Source organism: Ambystoma mexicanum, chromosome 8 (assembly GCF_040938575.1).
Source record: "Ambystoma mexicanum isolate Mex_15411 chromosome 8, UKY_AmexF1_1, whole genome shotgun sequence".
NCBI lineage: Eukaryota > Metazoa > Chordata > Amphibia > Caudata > Ambystomatidae > Ambystoma > Ambystoma mexicanum.
In genome coordinates this window covers 1,133,532,102-1,133,552,140 of record NC_090929.1, presented here as the reverse complement: position 1 = coordinate 1,133,552,140, position 20,039 = coordinate 1,133,532,102, and the positions used below count along the sequence as shown (strand labels likewise).

Sequence of the window (20,039 nt, the reverse complement as noted above, 5' to 3'; positions counted from 1 at the left end):
GTTTTCAAATACTGTAAATTCCGGTGATCAGTGATCACTGTGATGGTATGTCGAGCGCCAAGCAGATAATGCCGCCAGGCTTTAAAAGCGGACTTAATGGCTAACAGTTCTTTTTCCGTGATTGCATAATTAACCTCGGGTGCCGAGAATTTTCTGGGCCAAAATGCTACGGGATGCAGTTGGTTGGTTTCGGGATCTCTTTGGGACAGGACAGCTCCCATGGCTAGGCTGGATGCGTCAGTCTCGACGACATAAGGGAGATCTGGACACGGGTGTTTCAATATAGGTGCGGAGGTAAACTTAGTTTTTAAATGCTGAAAGGCCTGCTCGGCTTCTTCAGACCATTCAAAACGTTTATTTTTCCTCAACAGTGCAGTAATGGGTTGTACCACGCGTGAAAATTCCGGGATAAACCTGCGATAGAAATTGGCAAAGCCGAGCATGCTTTGAACCCCTTTTACAGAGCTAGGTGATGGCCATTTGAGGATGGCATCCACTTTTCTTGAGTCCATTCGGACTCCTTTGGGTGTCAGGATGAAACCTAGAAACTCGACTTCTGTGGTATGGAAAACACATTTCTCCAATTTAGCAAATAGTTTGTGTTGGCACAGTTTTTCAAGTACTGCCCTGATGTGTTTTCTGTGATCAGATTCCGAAGAGGAGTACACCAGAATGTCATTGATATATACGACAACACAAACATCGATGAGTTCCCGAAGGACATCATTCATGAAGTATTGGAAGGCAGCCGGCGCGTTACACAATCCAAAAGGCATCACCTGGTACTTGAATAATCCGTATTTAGTACGGAAGGCAGTTTTCCATTCGTCGCCTTCTTTAACTCGTACCAGATGATAAGCCCCCCGGAGATCTAACTTGGTGTATATGCAAGCGTCCTTCACCTGGTCAAGGAGTTCAGGGATCAGAGGCAGAGGATAACAGTTTTTAACCGTTATCTGGTTCAATGCGCGGTAATCGATACAAGTTCTAAGGTCGCCTTCTTTTTTGGGCACGAAGAACAAAGCCGAGGATACCGGGGACTTTGATGGGCGAATAAAACCATTAGCTAGGTTTTGATCCAAATATTGTCTCAAATGCAGATTCTCAGGTTCGGTAAGGGCATAAATCCTGCTACAAGGGGGTTGTGCACCGGGCACCAGATCGATTTGGCAATCGTACGATCTGTGAGGAGGTAACGTGTTGGCCTGTTCCTTTTGGAAGACGTCCTGAAAGTCTTGGTATTCCGGAGGTTGTTGCATGGAGGGAGAGGTTACAGATGCTAGATTAATCTTCAGGTTTTCTGGGTAGCAGGTTTGTGTACAATCCGGGAAGGTTATTCTCTTAGCTCGCCAATCAATTCGAGGATTATGTGTCTCTAACCAAGGGATTCCAAAAATAACCTGAAACTGTGGAGCCTTGATTACATCAAACACAACACCCTCCCGATGGCCGTCGGGACCAATAAGAGTCACCCCAGTAGTGGAATGTGTTACCGGTCCAGAGGCAATTTCAGTTCCATCGACTGTGGTGATGACATCTTTGCTGGTTTTAGGACGGAGAGGGAGGTTAATCCTAGAGACCAATTCACGATCCACATAGTTTCCAATAGCCCCACTACCAATGTATGCCTTTATTGCATGCAACCGCTTAGGCTGTTCTGGATCTACGAGAACCATTGGCACAATGAAATGCGAGGTCTGAGAGTTAGTTTTCAAGCTTGGCATGCGGACCCCTACACTTGTCGGGTGGAGTCGTTTCCCGAAACAGAGTCTTCATGGTTTTTATCAGCGGCTCCTACCGCCTTTCGGGGCGGTTTTGCTGGGCAATCTCGTAGAAGGTTTCCAGAATTCCCACAATAAAGACATAATTTTAACTGCCGCCTCATTTCACGTTCCTTTTGAGTTAAGGGTCGTTTAACCCCTCCAATTTGCATAGGCTCAGAGACATCAACTCCCTTGGGATTAGCATGGGTCTTGACCAACACCCGAGTCTCAAACCTGGACCGATCTGCTTTTCTGTTTTGAAGTCTGTGATCCAATTGGACCACTAAGTCTATATACTCTGTGCATTCTTGGGGCGGATTTACAACTTGGGCCAAGACATCTTTAAGTTCTCCGCGTAGGCCTCGATAAAACAATGTGACTCTTTTATCCTCTGGCCATCCCGTTTCCACAATTAGTCTATTAAAGGTTGCAATATAGGATAGGAGGTCCTGATTGCCCTGTCGCAGGGATAGAAGTTCGTCATCCAGAGCCTGCCCCTGAGAGTGTCGAGCAAATAACCTTTCCATGCTTGCTTGAAACCTTTGAAAATCACGGAGAATCGGGTCATCTTGAGTAACCAGTGGAACTGACCAATCGGCAGCGCAGCCGCTGAGATATGACAATACAAAGGCTACCTTGGTCTGATCATTAGGGAAGGCCCCAGGTCTGCATAGGAAGTGCAAACGACACTGATTCATGAATACGGCGAATCGTTTGGGGTCCCCAGCAAAGCGTTCGGGTGGGGCCAGCTGCATGTTTCCAGGTAGATTAATCTGCACAGGGTTACTGGAAACCACAGGAGCGGGGTTCCCTCCGGAACCGGGTAGAGGAGATTGCCCAGCTTGACCTTGCAAAAGCTGTCTGGCCAAGTCATCAGTTCTTTCCTTTGATATTATTAATTCCCTCCTGAGGGCATTAGTTTCTTGACGAGCGGCATGTACTTCGGCCCGTAATTCCCCCAGTAATTGGGCCAACTGATCAGTCTCAGAACTTTCCATAGCGCCTGGGTGGGAATTTGTAGGAAGGCTTCGCGTTCTGTAACGCTCACCTGACTCCCACGGAGGCGCTGGCCTGGTTTGCGCTGCTGTGACCTCTTCTAAGGTGATGCGCAGGGTTCGGAAGACGGACTGGACCGGGCCCCCAAATCTGGCTTGTCTGTCTCGTAGAAGTATCCTTCTGTAGGCGAAAATAGGGGATTAACTGTCTGCGGGGTAATGCAATCAGCCTCCCACTTTCCCCTCTCACCCTCCTCGAAACCCTTCTGTGATTCCTCGTAGCGTCTCACCTCAGGGTCTGGAAGGACGAGCTCTCCATCCTGATTCTGATGCAGGGGCGCGTTGGTATCCAGTTACTTCACTGGATTTTCGGATTGGTGAGAACCAAACTTGCTTGGCTTCCAGGTAAGTTTTTTGATAAGAGGTTCCCCTTGTGTCCGTATATTAATGTACTAATGCTAGTGTCTTTTTCCCCTTAGGGGCCGGGGCCCGGAAATGCCAGGATGCCGCGCGGACCCATAATGAAGAGGGAATTAATCAACAGGTAAGTCTTAACATGGAGATGTAGCTTTCCTTATTCCCTTCTCTCTCTCACCTTTTGTTCTGGTCTTTTTCTCCCTAGGCGCTGGGGTGTGACTGCGAATCCGGATGATTGCTGCTGAACATGGAGGCGCCCAGTAAAGGTGAGTGGAATGCGGCGCTGCAGCGATCGACGCGATGAGCTTTTAAATAAAAGTCTTCCTTTTCAGGATTGTCGGCGAGATGTCTCCGGGATGCGGATTTAGCAGGAAAGGACTTTTCCTTCTTCTGTTCTCTTCTTCTCTTCCTTTGCAGGTGATCCAGGATGCTGGCAGGCGTGGCAGAAGTCAAGATGCAGGAGCAGACACGGTGAGCGTCCAGCTGCTAGATGCAGAACAACGCGAAGCACGTGTGGCTGTTCGGGTGGGGTTTAAATAGCCTTGGAAGAAGTTCCAGGTATGTATCCTTCCTCCAATCAGGTATGTATCCTTCCCCGACCACGCCCGGATGGTAAATTAGTCCCACAGGTAAAGTCATTCCTTTCAGGCCTCAAGGAGGCCGGGATCCTGCAGCATGGTCTGCATCAGGTAAGTGCACCCAAGCACATCCATAATGAGCCTGGCGCCTATGGCGCCAGGACTGATGGCGCCAGGACACTGTCCAAAGGGCCCCTATATGGGGTTGCTGGGTCCTTCCTTGGGGAGTGGATGTCCGCTTTCGGGGACGCAGGGCTTGAACCGGCTCCCCGGGAGCGGGCATCATGACAGTGAGCCACCTATGGTAGGCTCACCAATCACAGTAGCCCTGTTGAGATCCTTCATATATCTGGAAAAGGCCTCTGCTGCAGAGCCGGGCAGGTGACTTGTGAGGATATGTATGTACTTCCTTGACCCATATCTTTCCCCTGCAACGTTGGGCAATGTCCATATTTATGTTTCCTCAGAGGTGCTACGATCCTCCCAACTCGTGGGAGTTGGGAGGATTTGAGGGGGCTGCCTGGGGTAGTGAACGGAGGTCAGTGGGGATGGTGGGAGGTGTGAGGACTTTATGGGGTTGCCTGGGGTAATGGGCGGATGTCATTGGGAGTCGAAGGAGGTGGGAGGATTTGAGGGGGCTGCCTGGGGTAGTGGGCTGGGGTCATTGGGGGTGGTGGGACGTGTGAGGACTTGAGGGGGCTGCCTGGGGCAGCGGGGGTAGGCCAGTGGGGGTCATGGGAGGTGGGAAGGTGGGGAGATTTCAGGGGGCTGCCAGGGGTAGTGGGCAGAAGTCAGTGGGGATGGTGGGAGGAGGGCAAACAAGCAGGGGCTGCCTGGGGTAGTGGGCATAGGTCAGTGGGGATGGTGGGAGGAGGGCAAACTAGCAGGGGCTGCCTGGGGTAGTGGGCAGAGGTCAGTGGGGGTGGTGGGTGGTGTGATGATTTGGGGGGGGCTGCCTGGCATATTGACGGGGGTCAGTGGGGGCGGTGGGTGGTATGAGGACTTGAGGGGGCTGCATAGGCTAGTGGGTGGAGGTCAATGGCGGGTGGGAGGAGGAGCTTAAAATAGCACGGGCTGCATGGGGCAGTGGTCAGCGGTGAATGGGGGTGGTGTGAGGAGGGCAAACAAGCAGGGGCTGCCTGGTGTAGTAGGCTGAGGTTAGTGTGGTTGGCGTGAGAACTTGGAGACTGCCTGGGGCAGTGGGTTTAGGTCAGTGGGGGTGGTGAGTGGTGTGATGACTAGAGGGGGTGTCTGGGGTAGTGGGCAGGAGCCATAGGGTGTGGTAGGTGGTGTAAGGACTTGAAGGGGCTGCGTGGTGGGCAGAGGACAGTGGGGTGTTGGGTGGTGTGAGGACAAGAAGGGACTGCCTGGGGTAGTGGATGGGTGTCATAGGGGGTGGTGGGTGGTGTGAGGACTTGAGGGGCTGTATATGGTAGTGGGTGGAGGTCAGTGGGGGTAGTGAGAGGAGGAAAAACTAGCAGGGCCTGCCTGGGGTAGTCAGCGGAGATAAGTGGGGGTGGGGGAGGAGGGCAGGCTAGCAGGGGCTGCCCGGGGAAGTAGGCAGAGATAATTGGGGGTGGGGGTTGTGTGAGGACTTGAGGGGGCTGCCTCGGCTAGTGAGCAGAGGTCAGTGTAGGTGTTGAGTGGTGTGAGGACTGGAGGGGCTGCCTTGGGTAGTGGGTGGAGGTCAGTGGATGTGGTGAGAGGTAGGCAAACTAGCAAGGGCTGTCTGGGGTATTGGGCAGAGGTCATTGGGGATGGTGGGAGGAGGGCAAACTAACAGGGACTGACTGTGTTAGTGGGTGTGGTGGGAGGAGGGCAAACAAGCATGGGCTGCTTGGAGTAGTGGGTGGAAGCCAGTGGGGATGATGGGTGGTGTGATGGCTTGAGGGGGCTGCCTGGGGTAATGGGCAGAGGTCAGTGGTGATGGTTGAAGGTGTGAGACTTTTGGGGCTGCCTGGGGTAGTGGGTGGAGGTCAGTAGGGGTGGTGGGTGGTGTGAGATCTTGAGGAGGCTGCATGGGGTAGTGGGTGGAGGTAGGTGGTGGTAGTGGAAGGAGGGCATACTAGCAGGGACTGCCTAGCGTAGTCAGTGGAGGTCTGTGGAGGTGGGTGTGGAGGGCAGACTAACAGGGGCTGCCCGGGGTAGTGGGCAGAGGTCAGTGGGCATGGTGGGAGGTGTAAGGACTTAAGGGAACTTCCTGGCATAGCGGATGGGGCTTACAGAGGGTCGTGTGTGGTGTGAGATCTTGAGGGAGCTGTATGGGGTAGTGGGTGGAAGTCAGTGGGGGTAGTGGGAGGAAGTCAAATTAGCAGGGGCTGTCTGAGGTATTGGGCAGAGGTAAGTGGGGGTGGTTGGAGGAGGGCAAGCAAGCATGGATTGCCTGGGGTAGTGTGCAGAGGTATGTGGGGGTGGTGGGAGGAGAGCAAGCAAGCATGGGCTGCCTGGGGTAGTGAGCAGAGGTATGTGGGGGTGGTGGGAGGAGGGCAAGCAAGCAATGGCTGCCTGGGGTAGTGAGCAGAGGTATGTGGGGGTGGTGGGAGGAGGGCAAGCAAGCATGAGCTGCCTGGGGTAGTGGGCAGAAGGCAGTGGGGGTGGTGTGAGGACTTGTGGGAGCTGCCTGGGGTAGTGGGTGGAGGTTGGTGGGGATGGTGGGAGGAGGGCAAACTAACAGGAGCTGCCTGAGGGAGTGGGCAGAGGTAAGTGGGGGTGGTGAGAGGAGGGCAAACACGCATAGGTTGCCTGGGGTAGTGAGTGGAGGCCAGTGGGGCTGGTGGGTTGTGTGAGGACTTGAGGGGGCTGCCTGGGGTAGTGTTCAGAGGTCAGCAGGGGTCGTGGGAGTTGGGAGGATTTGAGGGGTTGCCTGGGGTAGTGGATGGTGGTCAGTGGGGATGGTGGGTTGTGTGAGGACTTGTGGGGGCTGCCTGAGGTAGTGTTCAGAGGTCAGCAGTGGTTGTGGGAGTTGGGAGGATTTGAGGGTTTGCCTGGGGTAGTGGATGGTGGTCAGTGGGGATGGTGGGAGGTGGAAGGACTTGAGGGGGCTGCCTGGGATAGTGGGTGGATGTCAGTGGGGGTCGTGGGAGGTGGGAGAATTTGAGGGGGCTGCCTGGGGTAGTGGGTGGGGCTCAGTGGGGGTGGTGGGAGGTGTGAGGACTTGAGGAAGATGTCTGGGGTAGCGGGCGTAGGTCAGTGGGGTTGTGGGAGGTGGGAGTATTTCAGGGGGCTGCCCTGGGTAGTGGGTGGTGGTCAGTGGGGATGGTGCGAGGAGGGCAAACAAGCAGGGGCTGCCTGGGGTAGTGGGCATAGGTCAGTGGGGATGGTGGGAGGAGGGCAAACTAGCAGGGGCTGCCTGGGGTAGTGGGCAGAGGTCAGTGGGGGTGGTGGGTGGTGTGATGACTTGAGGGGGCTGCCTGGCATATTGACGGGGTCAGTGGGGGCGGTGGGTGGTATGAGGACTTGAGGGGGCTGCATAGGCTAGTGGGTGGAGGTCAATGGCGGGTGGGAGGAGGAGCTTAAAATAGCACGGGCTGCATGGGGTAGTGGTCAGCGGTGAATGGGGGTGGTGTGAGGAGGGCAAACAAGCAGGGGCTGCCTGGTGTAGTAGGCTGAGGTTAGTGTGGGTGGCGTGAGGACTTGGAGACTGCCTGGGGCAGTGGGTTTAGGTCAGTGGGGGTGGTGAGTGGTGTGATGACTAGAGGGGGTGTCTGGGGTAGTGGGCAGGAGCCATAGGGTGTGGTAGGTGGTGTAAGGACTTGAGGGGGCTGCATGGTGGGCAGAGGACTGTGGGGTGCTGGGTGGTGTGAGGACAAGAAGGGACTGCCTGGGGTAGTGGATGGGTGTCATAGGGGGTGGTGGGTGGTGTGAGGACTTGAGGGGCTGTATGTGGTAGTGGGTGGAGGTCAGTGGGGGTAGTGAGAGGAGGAAAAACTAGCAGGGCCTGCCTGGGGTAGTCAGCGGAGGTAAGTGGGGGTGGGGGAGGAGGGCAGGCTAGCAGGGGCTGCCCGGGGGAAGTAGGCAGAGATAATTGGGGGTGGGGGTTGTGTGAGGACTTGAGGGGGCTGCCTCGGCTAGTGAGCAGAGGTCAGTGTAGGTGTTGAGTGGTGTGAGGACTGGAGGGGCTGCCTTGGGTAGTGGGTGGAGGTGAGTGGATGTGGTGAGAGGTAGGCAAACTAGCTAGGGCTGTCTGGGGTATTGGGCAGAGGTCATTGGGGATGGTGGGAGGAGGGCAAACTAACAGGGACTGGCTGTGTTAGTGGGTGTGGTGGGAGGAGGGCAAACAAGCATTGGCTGCCTGGAGTAGTGGGTGGAAGCCAGTGGGGATGATGGGTGGTGTGATGGCTTGAGGGGGCTGCCTGGGGTAATGGGCAGAGGTCAGTGGTGATGGTTGAAGGTGTGAGACTTGTGGGGCTGCCTGGGGTAGTGGGTGGAGGTCAGTAGGGGTGGTGGGTGGTGTGAGATCTTGAGGAGGCTGCATGGGGTAGTGGGTGGAGGTAGGTGGTGGTAGTGGAAGGAGGGCATACTAGCAGGGACTGCCTAGCGTAGTCAGTGGAGGTCTGTGGAGGTGGGTGTGGAGGGCAGACTAACAGGGGCTGCCCGGGGTAGTGGGCAGAGGTCAGTGGGGATGGTGGGAGGTGTAAGGACTTAAGGGAACTGCCTGGCATAGTGGATGGGGCTTACAGAGGGTCGTGTGTGGTGTGAGATCTTGAGGGAGCTGTATGGGGTAGTGGGTGGAAGTCAGTGGGGGTAGTGGGAGGAAGTCAAATTAGCAGGGGCTGTCTGAGGTATTGGGCAGAGGTAAATGGGGGTGGTTGGAGGAGGGCAAGCAAGCATGGGCTGCCTGGGGTAGTGGGCAGAGGTATGTGGGGGTGGTGGGAGGAGGGCAAGCAAGCATGGGCTGCCTGGGGTAGTGAGCAGAGGTATGTGGGGGTGGTGGGAGGAGGGAAAGCAAGCAATGGCTGCCTGGGGTAGTGAGCAGAGGTATGTGGGGGTGGTGGGAGGAGGGCAAGCAAGCATGAGCTGCCTGGGGTAGTGGGCAGAAGGCAGTGGGGGTGGTGTGAGGACTTGTGGGAGCTGCCTGGGGTAGTGGGTGGAGGTTGGTGGGGATGGTGGGAGGAGGGCAAACTAACAGGAGCTGCCTGAGGGAGTGGGCAGAGGTAAGTGGGGGTGGTGAGAGGAGGGCAACACGCATAGGTTGCCTGGGGTAGTGAGTGGAGGCCAGTGGGGCTGGTGGGTTGTGTGAGGACTTGAGGGGGCTGCCTGGGGTAGTGTTCAGAGGTCAGCAGGGGTCGTGGGAGTTGGGAGGATTTGAGGGGTTGCCTGGGGTAGTGGATGGTGGTCAGTGGGGATGGTGGGTTGTGTGAGGACTTGTGGGGGCTGCCTGGGGTAGTGTTCAGAGGTCAGCAGTGGTTGTGGGAGTTGGGAGGATTTGAGGGTTTGCCTGGGGTAGTGGATGGTGGTCAGTGGGGATGGTGGGAGGTGGAAGGACTTGAGGGGGCTGCCTGGGATAGTGGGTGGATGTCAGTGGGGGTCTAGGGAGGTGGGAGGATTTGAGGGGGCTGCCTGGGGTAGTGGGTGGGGCTCAGTGGGGGTGGTGGGAGGTGTGAGGACTTGAGGAAGATGCCTGGGGTAGCGGGCGTAGGTCAGTGGGGTTGTGGGAGGTGGGAGGATTTCAGGGGGCTGCCCTGGGTAGTGGGTGGAGGTCAGTGGGGATGGTGCGAGGAGGGCAAACAAACAGGGGCTTTCTGAGGTAGGCGGCATAGGTCAGTGGGGATGGTGGGAGGTGGGAAGACTTGAGGGGGCTGCCTGGGGTTGTGGACGGAGGCCAGTGGGGGTGGTGGGTGGTGTGAGGTCTTGAAGGGGCTTCCAGGGGTAGAGGGTGGAGGTCAGTGGGGATGGTAGGAGGTGGGCGGACTTGAGGGAGCTGCCTGGGTTATTGGGTGGAGGTCAGTGGGGCTAGTGGGAGGAGAACAACTAGCATGGGCTGCCTGGGGTAGTGGTCAAAGGCCAGTGTGGCTGGTGGGAGGAGGGCAACTAGCAGGGACTGCCTGGGGTAGTGGGCGGAGGCCTTTGGGGCTGGTGGGTTGTGTGAGGACATGAGAGGGCTACCTGGGGTAGCGGGTGGAGGTCAGTGTGGATGGTAAGAGGAGTGAGGAATTGATGGGGCTGCCCAGTGTAGTGGGTGAAGGTCAGTGGGGTCATGGGAGGTGGGAGGATTTGAGGAGGATGCCTGTGGTAGTGGGCAGATGTGAGTGGAGGCGGTGGGTGCTTTGAGGACTTGAGGCAGCTGCCTGGGGTTATGGGTGGGGGTGAGTGGGGGTAGAGGGAGGTGTGAGGACTTGAGGAGGCTGCCTCGGGTAGTGGGCAGAGGTCAGTGCAGGTGGTGAGTGGTGTGAGGACTGGAGGGGGCTGCCTGGGGTAGTGGTTTGAGGTCATTCGGAATTTTGGGAGGATGGCACACTGGCAAGCACTGCCTTGGGAAGTCGGTGGAAGTCAGTGTGAGTGGTGGGTGGTATGAGGACTTGAGGGAGCTGCATGGGGTAGTAGTCAGAAGTCAGTGTGGATTGTGGGTGGTGTGAGACCTTGAGGGGGCTGCCTGGGGTAGTGGGTGGAGGTCAGTGAGGATGGTGGGAGGAGGGCAAACTAGCAGGGGTTGCCTGGGGAAGTGGTTGGAGGTTAATGGGGGTGGAGGGGGTGTCAGAACTTGAGGGGGCTGATAGGATTTAGGGGTGAAGACCCACAATTTGGGTGCCACTTGAACTTAGGGGTGACAGTCTGCAGTTTCACTGGGGTTCTCACTTGAGTTATGGGGGACCATTCGCAGTTTTGCAGGGTGCAGACTTGTGACATGGACGACAGCCATCATTGTCACAATATAAAATAAAGGGGGACAGAGCAGACCCGTCAAATTCCAGGCCAATAGCCCAATTGGATGTAATTGGTAAACTCTTTGCATCAAATTTACAAAAAAGGCTAACAAGATGGTCATTTTTGTCAGATATCGATATTAGACGAACAGGGTACACGAAGGGTGTTGGCACTGAACTCAACTTCTTTCTCCTCAATGTTATGAAATGACAGTTGATTAAAAATAAATCTAATCTGTATTTGGTGTCTATTGATCTAAAACAAGCCTTCAACAGCGTGAGCAGACCCAAGTTATGGGCTAAACTACAGGCTTGGGTTTGCCGAACTGAGCTGCTACAAGTTGTTGAGGCTTTTCATACAGATACGTCCATGCAAATAAGACTTAACAAAGAAGGAGAATTATCAAGAGAGATTACCTCTCTTCAATTTGTACTTAGCAGAATTGTCGCTCGCTCTAAAAACGAAAAAAACCTTTCCACTGAAGATCAACAACCAGGCGCCATCTTCGATTATTTATGCAGATGAGTTCTGCTCAACCACATACAAATTGGGCTCCAACAGCTCTTAGATTCCTTGCAACAATGTATGCTCAGCAATGACTTGGTAATGAACATAAAAAAATCTAAAATTATCTCATTTGACAATAACACCGGCAAAAAAGGAAAGGGTTTCAAGTGGAAACTAGGCTGTGAAGAATTGCAGCAGGTAGAGTTAATTCGTTATCTTGGCATCTGTTACAATAAAACGATTGGAGAAATATATGGCTGGGTGAACTTCAAAGCAAAACCAAAATGTTAGCAACAGAGGGGGCAACTCTACATGCAATATACGGAAAATTCACCATGGTGCCTTTACTCCCATTTTATAAACAATAAGTGGTGCCCATTTTAACATATGGAGGTGACACGGGTATACATCGTTCATGGAAAATGTGGAATGTGCTTGAAGGAAATTTCTGGAAAGCAACCTTGAAACTACCAAGAATCTTCCAGTTGCCGCTATTAGAGGTAAATTAGGGCCCCAATCCCTACAATCAGTCATTGTATGGAAATCGTTAACATTCCTGGAGAAAATAGTTATACCTGAAGCTGCAATTCCATACAGAATAAAAACCTCTGCAAACTGGACCTTATCCCTGGCTCTTAAAGAAGTGGTACGAAAAATGTTTGCTTCATCTGCTCCATTTGGAGACAACATTGGAGACTTTGATGACCAAGCCTTGCACAGTAAAACACAAAATAAAGAGAGAAGATTGGACCCATCAAACCATGAACAGAGGGCACAATACAAATTAGTACCCGGCGAGAGACAATCTGAATGCAACAAGCATTCTGATTGGCTCTCGCCAGGTCCCTACCCAGCCAGGAATCTCTCCGTCGGGATTCCACAGCCTTTGTCCCAGGCGGGGGGCGTCGCAACCCCTCAGCCAAAGAGGAGGCTCGAAGCGGGGCCATCCCCGCTCTGAACCTCCCCGTGGCTGAGAGGCTGCCTTCGCCTCCAGCCGGGGACTCGGGTTAGTCTTTTTTTTTATTTTTTAAATTCCCTTCCCTCCCACCCACCCCACCAACCTACCTTCTTGGTCCTGCATCCCCGGCGGGGGACGAGGGAAGCCTCCAGCCATGTGGAGACTCGGAGCGGGGCCATCCCCGCTCTGCGCCTCCACATGGCTGGGGGCTTCCTCGTCCCCTGCCGGGGACGCAGGTACGTTTTTTTTTTTTTTTTTTTCCTCTTCCCCCGTCCCACTCCCACCCTCCCAATCCCACTTACCTTCTTTTTGATCCTTTTTCGGGAGCGGACGCGCTGGGAACACTTGTGTTCCCAGCGCGTCCGCTCCCGATGGCCGCCATGGAAAGGGAAAACAGACTCCGTTTTCCCTTTCCATGGCAGCAGCCATTTTCTTTTCTTTTTTTTTCTCGTTTCGGGACAAAAAAAAAGCTTTTAGTACCCCGGTCATGCAAATTTTGCGGCCGGGGTACTAATAGCAATAGAACCTGAGCGTCGGGGGCATTATGACGCTCGGGTTCTATTGCTTAATTAGTGCTAAATTTATCACACGAAACTCGAGCATTAAACATGGCCTTGAAATGCCTGCAAAAGTTTCCTAGTGGATACCACCAAAACCAGTTTCTGCATCTGAGATTAAACTTGTATGCAACGAAGGAGCGGCTGCATGTTCAGAAACAACAGAACTGTAATGATAACATCTGCCGTTTCTGTAATCACCCTGACTGCAGTGAAACAATGAAACACCTTATGACAGTGTGCCCTGCACTGACCAACGAAAGAACAACGTTTTGTTTGGCCCACGTCATAAATGGCAAAACCTTATTGCTAGAAGAATGGTGGAGCATGTTCTTATTAGGAGAAAATTGCTTAGCAGATATGAGTGAACAGGATGCCATATACGTTTTTAATGGACCAAAAATGACAAATGGGAATGTAAAACACAGAGAAAGTGTAAAAAGGATGACGTTTTAAGATGTGAGTCTACTTATGTGTAAAAGGTTTGCAATAAACTAAATCACAATAAAAAAAGAAAAAATACTGTCTGTTGACTTTGGAGGGGAGGACGAACAAGCAACCTTCATCCCTGAAAGCAAAGCTCTGGCCAGTTTCCTCCCAAGCACCCCAAGAAGTGCCAACACATTTTTTTTATATTTCTAAATGTTAGCGCACTGAAAATAAAATGTTTACCATACCCAACAGCTCCCCAGAGGACTGCCTTCCCAGTATGGCAGTGGGGCATGCTATAGGGACATGAAGGGATTGAAAGCAGCCTTTCCTCTACAATAGGTGCCCCGAGTGATCCCCAGTCCTTTAGGGGTAAATCTCTTGAATAGTTTGAAAGATTGCAGGACCTCGAACCATTCAAAAATTAAAATGGTCTCCTAAATGTTTGCCCATCACTAGCCATGATCTTCTTATTGGGCTTCACAGGACTCACGGTTGGTGCTTTAGGTAATATGCTACATGTACCCCACATCGCTCTTGCAGAAAGTAGCATGGTGCCCTGTGGTAGACATCTGCATGGTGCTCACACTGCCAGCTGCCTGCCAGGAAGCAATAGACCCCTCATGTATTTCTGCCTGACTATTCATGAAGGGGGAAACCTCAGCCTGCAGCCCATGGCATGGAGCTGCAGCATGTTTAGGAAGAGTTTTTCTTTCATGTTATCTGAAGGCCTAGCCTGGATCATAGGGCAGTAGGTCAATATTCGAAGAGCCGGAACTACAACTCACGGAGGACGGTGTGCCCAGCCAAATTAATTAACTTAGTGCACTCTGTACCTGGTATCTTTAAGCAATGTAACTGACCAAATGTGCTATATAATTTCACCATTTCCAACACATGTTGGAACACATGTTACCTCCAGGTAATAAAATGGTATTTTGTGAAAAGTCAGAAAATTGGATTTTAGACCAGTTTGTTTGGTGCAGGAATTATTCTGTTTTGTCCCAGTTCCACCCTGTTTATTTCTCCAGGGGCTGTGCTCAATGTGATGTCTGGCAGCCTTTGATAAACTCACACAATCCCATTGCAGTCATTTATGCATAGGGAAACACTACAGTCTCTTGTAATGTACTTAGAAAACCGATAAAGAACATGGGAATGGAAGAAGCGATTTAGCTGACATTTTGCAGAGAGCATTCTGAAAGCCCACAGATAATCATTTGGAAGCCATTCTATTTTTTTACGAGACAAAATGTGTACAGTACATACTTAAAACTTTTGAAATCATGCCATCCGTGGCAAAATAAATGGAAGTCAGTAGTTGGGGGCCTCCCATTGTTCAAGAGTAACTGTGACAATGGAGAAGGAGCAGCCAAGAGGTTTGTCAGAGTACCAGCATTCTGGGCAAAAATGGTTTCAATGAGGATCCAAGCCAAACCTTCTTCATTCTGGGCAGAGGAAGCGGGAGCATGGACTCAAGGTGACATTCACGCCAAAGTTCCTCCCTTCTGAGCGGAGGAGGAGGGAGCATGAACTCAACGTGACATTCATACTGAAGTTCCTCCATTTTGGGCACAGGAAGAGTAGGCATGGACTCAATGAGATATTCAAGCTACAGTTTCTCCATTCTGAGCAAAGGAAGTGGAGGCAAGCACTCAAGGTGACATTCAAGCCAAGGCTACTCCATTCTGGGCAGAAAAAGTGTAGGCATGGACTCAAGGACACATTCAAGCTGAAGTTCCTCCTTCTGAGCGCAGGAAGTGGAGGCATGGTGTCAATGAGGCATCAAAGCCAAACCTCCTCCATTCTGGGCACAGGAAGTGGGGGCATGGACTCAACATGACATTCATACTGAAGTTCCTCCATTCTGTGCACAGGAAGAGTGGTCATGGACTCAAGGTGACATTCAAGCCAAGGCGACTCCATTCTGGGCAGAAAAAGTGTAGGCATGGACTCAAAGAGACATTCAAGCTGAAGTTTATCATTCTGTGCATAGGGAGAGGAGGCATGGATTCAATTAGACATCCAAGCCGAAGTTCCTCCTTTCTGTGCACAGAGAGAGGAGGCATGGACTCAGGGAGGCATTCAAGCCGAAGTTCCTCCTTTCTCTGCACAAGGAGAGGAGGCATGGACTCAATGAGACGTTCAAACCGAGGTTGCTCCTTGCTGTGCACAGGGAGAGGAGGCATGGACTCAGTGAGGCATTTAAGCCGAGGTACCTGCATTCAGTGCACAGGAAGTGGAGGCACGTGTCAAATGAGACACTGAAATAAAATAAAAAAAGGCAATTGGTATCAAGAACAGTTAGGCATGGAAGTGATTGTTTCAATTCATTTACCGAAATATTTGGCATCCAGTTTTGGAAGGCGTTGGCCGTTTTTTGTGCATTTAAAATCTCGAAAGACGGCACAACTGATGGCTTGGATGGAAGGAATTTAGTAAAGTTAGATGCTTCATTGTGACGCCGATTAAAAAAAGATACTGACTGAATAGAAAATTGTCCTGAAGAACTGCCCAGTTTTAAGGCTTGCAGTAGGATCTCTTGACTAGTCAACTGCATAGTCAGATGTCATGCTATTGTATTAGATAATATATTGTTAGTTGCATTCGCCAATATGTTTTAGTATTACAAGTGCTGTTGCTATGGAGACACTGCATGCCAAAGCAATTCCACAGCTCAATCCAGCCTCTCTCTTTTTCCTTCTCAAGACTATGGCCCTCATTACGACCCTGGCGGAGATCGTGGTGCAATATGCACCATGGAGCACGGCGGAAAGCTGCCAATACCGCCATGGGGGTTGGCGGATTTACCGCCCCATTCCGACCTTGGCGGGGCGGTAAATCCCCATTCCCCATTTTACCCTTCCCCATTCCCATTTTTGCCCCATAGGGTATAATGGGAGTGGGGAAGGCGTTAATTACGCCACCGTAAAATACGGTGGCGTAATTAACAACAAGGTCCCGTAGCGCCATGGATTTCTCCGCCCGGAAAAACCAGGCGGAAACCGCTCCATGGCGCTACGGGAACTCGTAGTAGGGCGGAAGGGTCCGCCGCGAATACCGCTGGCGTAAACCCACTCCGCCAGGGTCGTAATGAGGCCCTATGCAATGAAATGATGGAAAAAGTAGACCAAGCCAAAATGTGCATTTTCATTGTCATTCCTGACATGATACCTGTCATCATGGGTTGCTATATACGAATCATGCCACACGCCCGATGTGTCGTTTCTCGACTTGCAGTTTCACAACTGCATGCTCGCGAGCCCACCCTCTTTTCTTCCCCCATATGTCCTTTGTTGCTCCTACCCACAATGCCTGTTTTTTCACCTTGAATGTCCTCCCCTCCCATCCTCGTATCCACACCTCTCCCTCCCTTGCCTCTTCATTTATCGTGTGTTAATGTTAAATTGTTTTCTATCATATGTAAAAAATTGCATTTTCAGGACCCATGTTCCAGAAAATACAAACAAAGCATCTCTTATGTACCTAACATGGATTGTGTTGGATGGGTGTCGGTAGCGCATACAGACCTGCATGACAGCATTTACCTGCATGGGCACCACTCCTGGGATGTGGTCCTTGGAGTTTTCTGGAACATGCAGCGCTGTCAAGTGCACATCATTAGACAAGGTCCGAAGATCACTTGAAAGTTTTTCAGCTAGTTCGACCTCAGATTTAATCAACCTGTAGCTGGCTGTGTCAATCATGGCAAGAAGTTTGGCTGCAATATTTGCCCCTGTGTCTGCAAAGGCGTAGTTATCTGCCACAAGCTTCCCCGTGGTCTGTAAAATGGCTGGGACTTTGGCCCGAAGGCTGATGATTTCTTGAGCTACGTTCATGGTGTCACTTGCTTGCACTGTGATATGGGGCTCTACCCCAGAAACACTCCACACCTTCCCTGTGATGGGGCTCATTACCACCTGGTTTGGGATGGAAACATACAGGTGGCTTTCTCCCACACGGTACACACCCACTGACAGTGAGCCACCTATGGTAGGCTCGCCAATCACAGTAGCCCTGTTGAGATCCTTCATAGATCTGGTAAAGGCCTCTGCTGCAGAGCCGGTCAGATGACTTGTGAGGATATATATGTCCTTTGTTGACCCATATCTGTCCCCTGCAACTTTGGGTAGTGTCCATATTTCTGTTTCCTCAGAGGTGCTACGATCAAAGACAGTGTAGAGATGCTGAAGGGGCTCTGGATCAAAGAAGTAGGAGCAGAATATTGGTATGGCATTGGAATACCCACCGGTGTTGAACCGCATGTCAATAATTAACAAACGGGTGTCCACAATTTTATTCCACACAAGATTCACCAGCTGAGGTCCAATAACCTTAATGATATCAGCATCTGCCATCATGTCGAACCGGAGATAACCCACATTCCCTGGCAATACCTCAATCTTAAATAATGCATCAATGATGCTGTTGAGTTCTTCTGGAGAAGGAATGTGTGATGTTTGATCTTCCAATGCATCTGGTGCCTCATCACTGTAGAAGACATGAAGACGGTGATCTCCTGAAGTGTCCTGGAGATCCACAGTGAGTTGAGAGACCAGGGACTCATAATCCACCACTGACCGATAAGAGCCTTCAGATCCCTTTGTACGCAGAACAGTGCTTACTTTACCCGCAACTTCTGGGATTGCGTAGTGCACTTGCAGAAGTTCTCCAATCCCTTCCACTAAAGCGTAGACCTCTGGGTGAAAAGCAATGATTTCTTTGGCTCTGTCTAAAGCCTCTTCGGCTAAAACAATTGCATCTGGGACTACACCTCCACCCAGCCAGCACTCCCCATTGTTATCCACCAGGTTGATGACTGGAACATTGACTGTCAATTGTGTGCCCCCCAAATTGAATAACTTGGAATGGAAGAAAGTCCCTGATGTAATTTCACCAATGATGGTGGCTCTGCTTAAGGACTGCATGAGGTATGCAAACTCTTCTGCTGCTGTAGCAGTGCGGTGGCTAGTGAGCACATAGACACCTCTTTTAGCACCATATGACTTCCCTCCCAAGTTGGGTACAGTGTAGTATTCTTTTGTGGTGTTGCTCAATCTGTTGTATTGGATGAAGAGACGCTGATGTGAATCACTTTCTTGGAAATAGGACAGTAGCAATGACACAGCAGTGGAAGGTCCCCCGGAATTGTATCGCAGGTCAATTATAAGGTTTTCCGTGTCTACAATTGGATCCCAGACTTTGTTGACTATATAAGGACCCAGTTTCGCCACTACTGAGACATCTGCAAACTCATCAAATCGGAGGTAACCAATATTGTCTGGAAGAATGCTCACTTTAAAGACAGAGTTCACAAGAGCTTGGAGAATTGTCTCATCTTCTGGGAGATTCTCGCCAACAGGATAGTCCAATGGTATGGCTGGGAGGTCAGCATGGAGCCTGATGACCAATCGAGGGTCTTCAGAAACTGACTGGAGCTCATAGTTCAGCTTTGCAGCAAGATATTCTTCGGATGTAACTGTAGAGTAGTCCATGGTAAGTATGTGCTGGACCAGAGCTGGCACCCGCTCCACAAATGAGTAATGTGTCCTAAGAATGTCAATGAGGTGCCTTGCAAGGGCAGGGATTTCAGCTCTTATTGAGAGAATTTCTTTTGCCTTGCCCAAAGCATCTTCTGCGTTCACCGCCACACAGGGAATGACCCCACTCACCTCCCAGCTCTGACCAGTGATTGGACTGATAGACCTTGACACTGGCACAGTGATGTAAAAGTCAGATTCACCAATCTTCATCTTCTCAATGCACACTGAGCCACCCGCAGTCCTTTCTCCCACTGTAATGGCACGGTTAATGTGTTTCAGTATGTAAGCCACATCCTCTGCGATGCCCTGTGTGTACTTGCTGGTCAAAATCACCACATGCTTTTCCTTGCTGTACCGCTCACCCATCAAGGCTGGCAGGGTCCAGACCTCTGTGGTGGTATTTGAGGGACGGTGATAGATTGTGTCAACATGTAGAATGGGCTCGGCCTCTACCAAGTAGGATATCATGAATGGGATCCCTGAGACCTTACCTTGACTGTTGTACCGGAGGTCAAGGATGAGAGAGGAGCTCGGCATCAGCTTCTTCCAGACATTATTAACCAGCAGAGGCCCAATTTTCATCACCATCTCCAGACCAATGATGTTGTCCACTCTGAGGTAGCCCACATTGCCTTCCAGAAGCTCATATTTGACAGAATGGGCAATCAGTGCCTGTAATTGCTCTAGTGTTGGCGTTGTTTCGTCTTTCGTCTCAGGAACATGTACTTGTGGCTCATATGATACCACCAATCGGGGGTCATTCAGAAATCCCTGCACCCCAGAGGTGAACACACTGGCCAGCGTGTTTGGGTCCTCCACGTGGAGACTCTCCCCGCTTTTAATAGCTTGCTCAATGGCCTCCTGCATACCAACAAGATTTTCGGGAAAGCAGTAATTATCCAGTAGGACCTTTGCCAGGTTCATCACCAGCGTTGGGTGGAAGATTTGATCAGCAGCCGACGCATGAACACAGAAAAGAAAGATGACGGACAACGTGAGCCGCCTCTTAGCGATCATTGTCAATACAATCCAAGAATGAACAGAATCCTGAAGTGCGCTAACCACAAGTAGCCCGACTCCGTCTGCAGATCTGTCGGTCTGTGGCGAGTCCTGCAATAAATTGGAGGACACGTAGGAGATCAGCCTCTTTTATCTGTATTAAGCCTGTAATCCTATTAGTCTGAAGTGCCCAAGGTCATCCAAGCTGTTACTATCCTTCACACTTGTTACAGTGCTGTGTCATGCAGGGGTCATGCAGAACAAACCATGAATAGAAGGGATGAAGCTCCTGCAGGTGAGGCATGTGTTGCCTGAAACACCATTACACCGGATTTACTTTCATAGAGCAATATATAAAGAAGTTTGTTTACATACTCTACCTGCGATGACGTAGACTGAGACCAGTCATGAATTCTGTTAACAGAAATG

At 51.4% G+C, this 20,039-nt stretch overlaps 1 protein-coding gene across 2 annotated transcripts in view; it reads right to left on the bottom strand.

Moving 5' to 3' along the window:
* RBP3 (retinol binding protein 3) overlaps window positions 1–19,719 on the bottom strand; it is a 146,778-nt gene extending 127,059 nt beyond the window's left edge. For both annotated transcript variants that reach the window (XR_011268684.1, XM_069611187.1), the window contains exon 1: window positions 16,617–19,719. Coding sequence is in view for 1 of the 2 variants with exons in the window: in XM_069611187.1 (XP_069467288.1) it covers window positions 16,617–19,628 (3,012 nt within the window). In the remaining variant the exon portion in view is untranslated. The remainder of the gene's footprint in view (window positions 1–16,616) is intronic.
* Window positions 19,720–20,039: the final 320 nt, after the last annotated feature.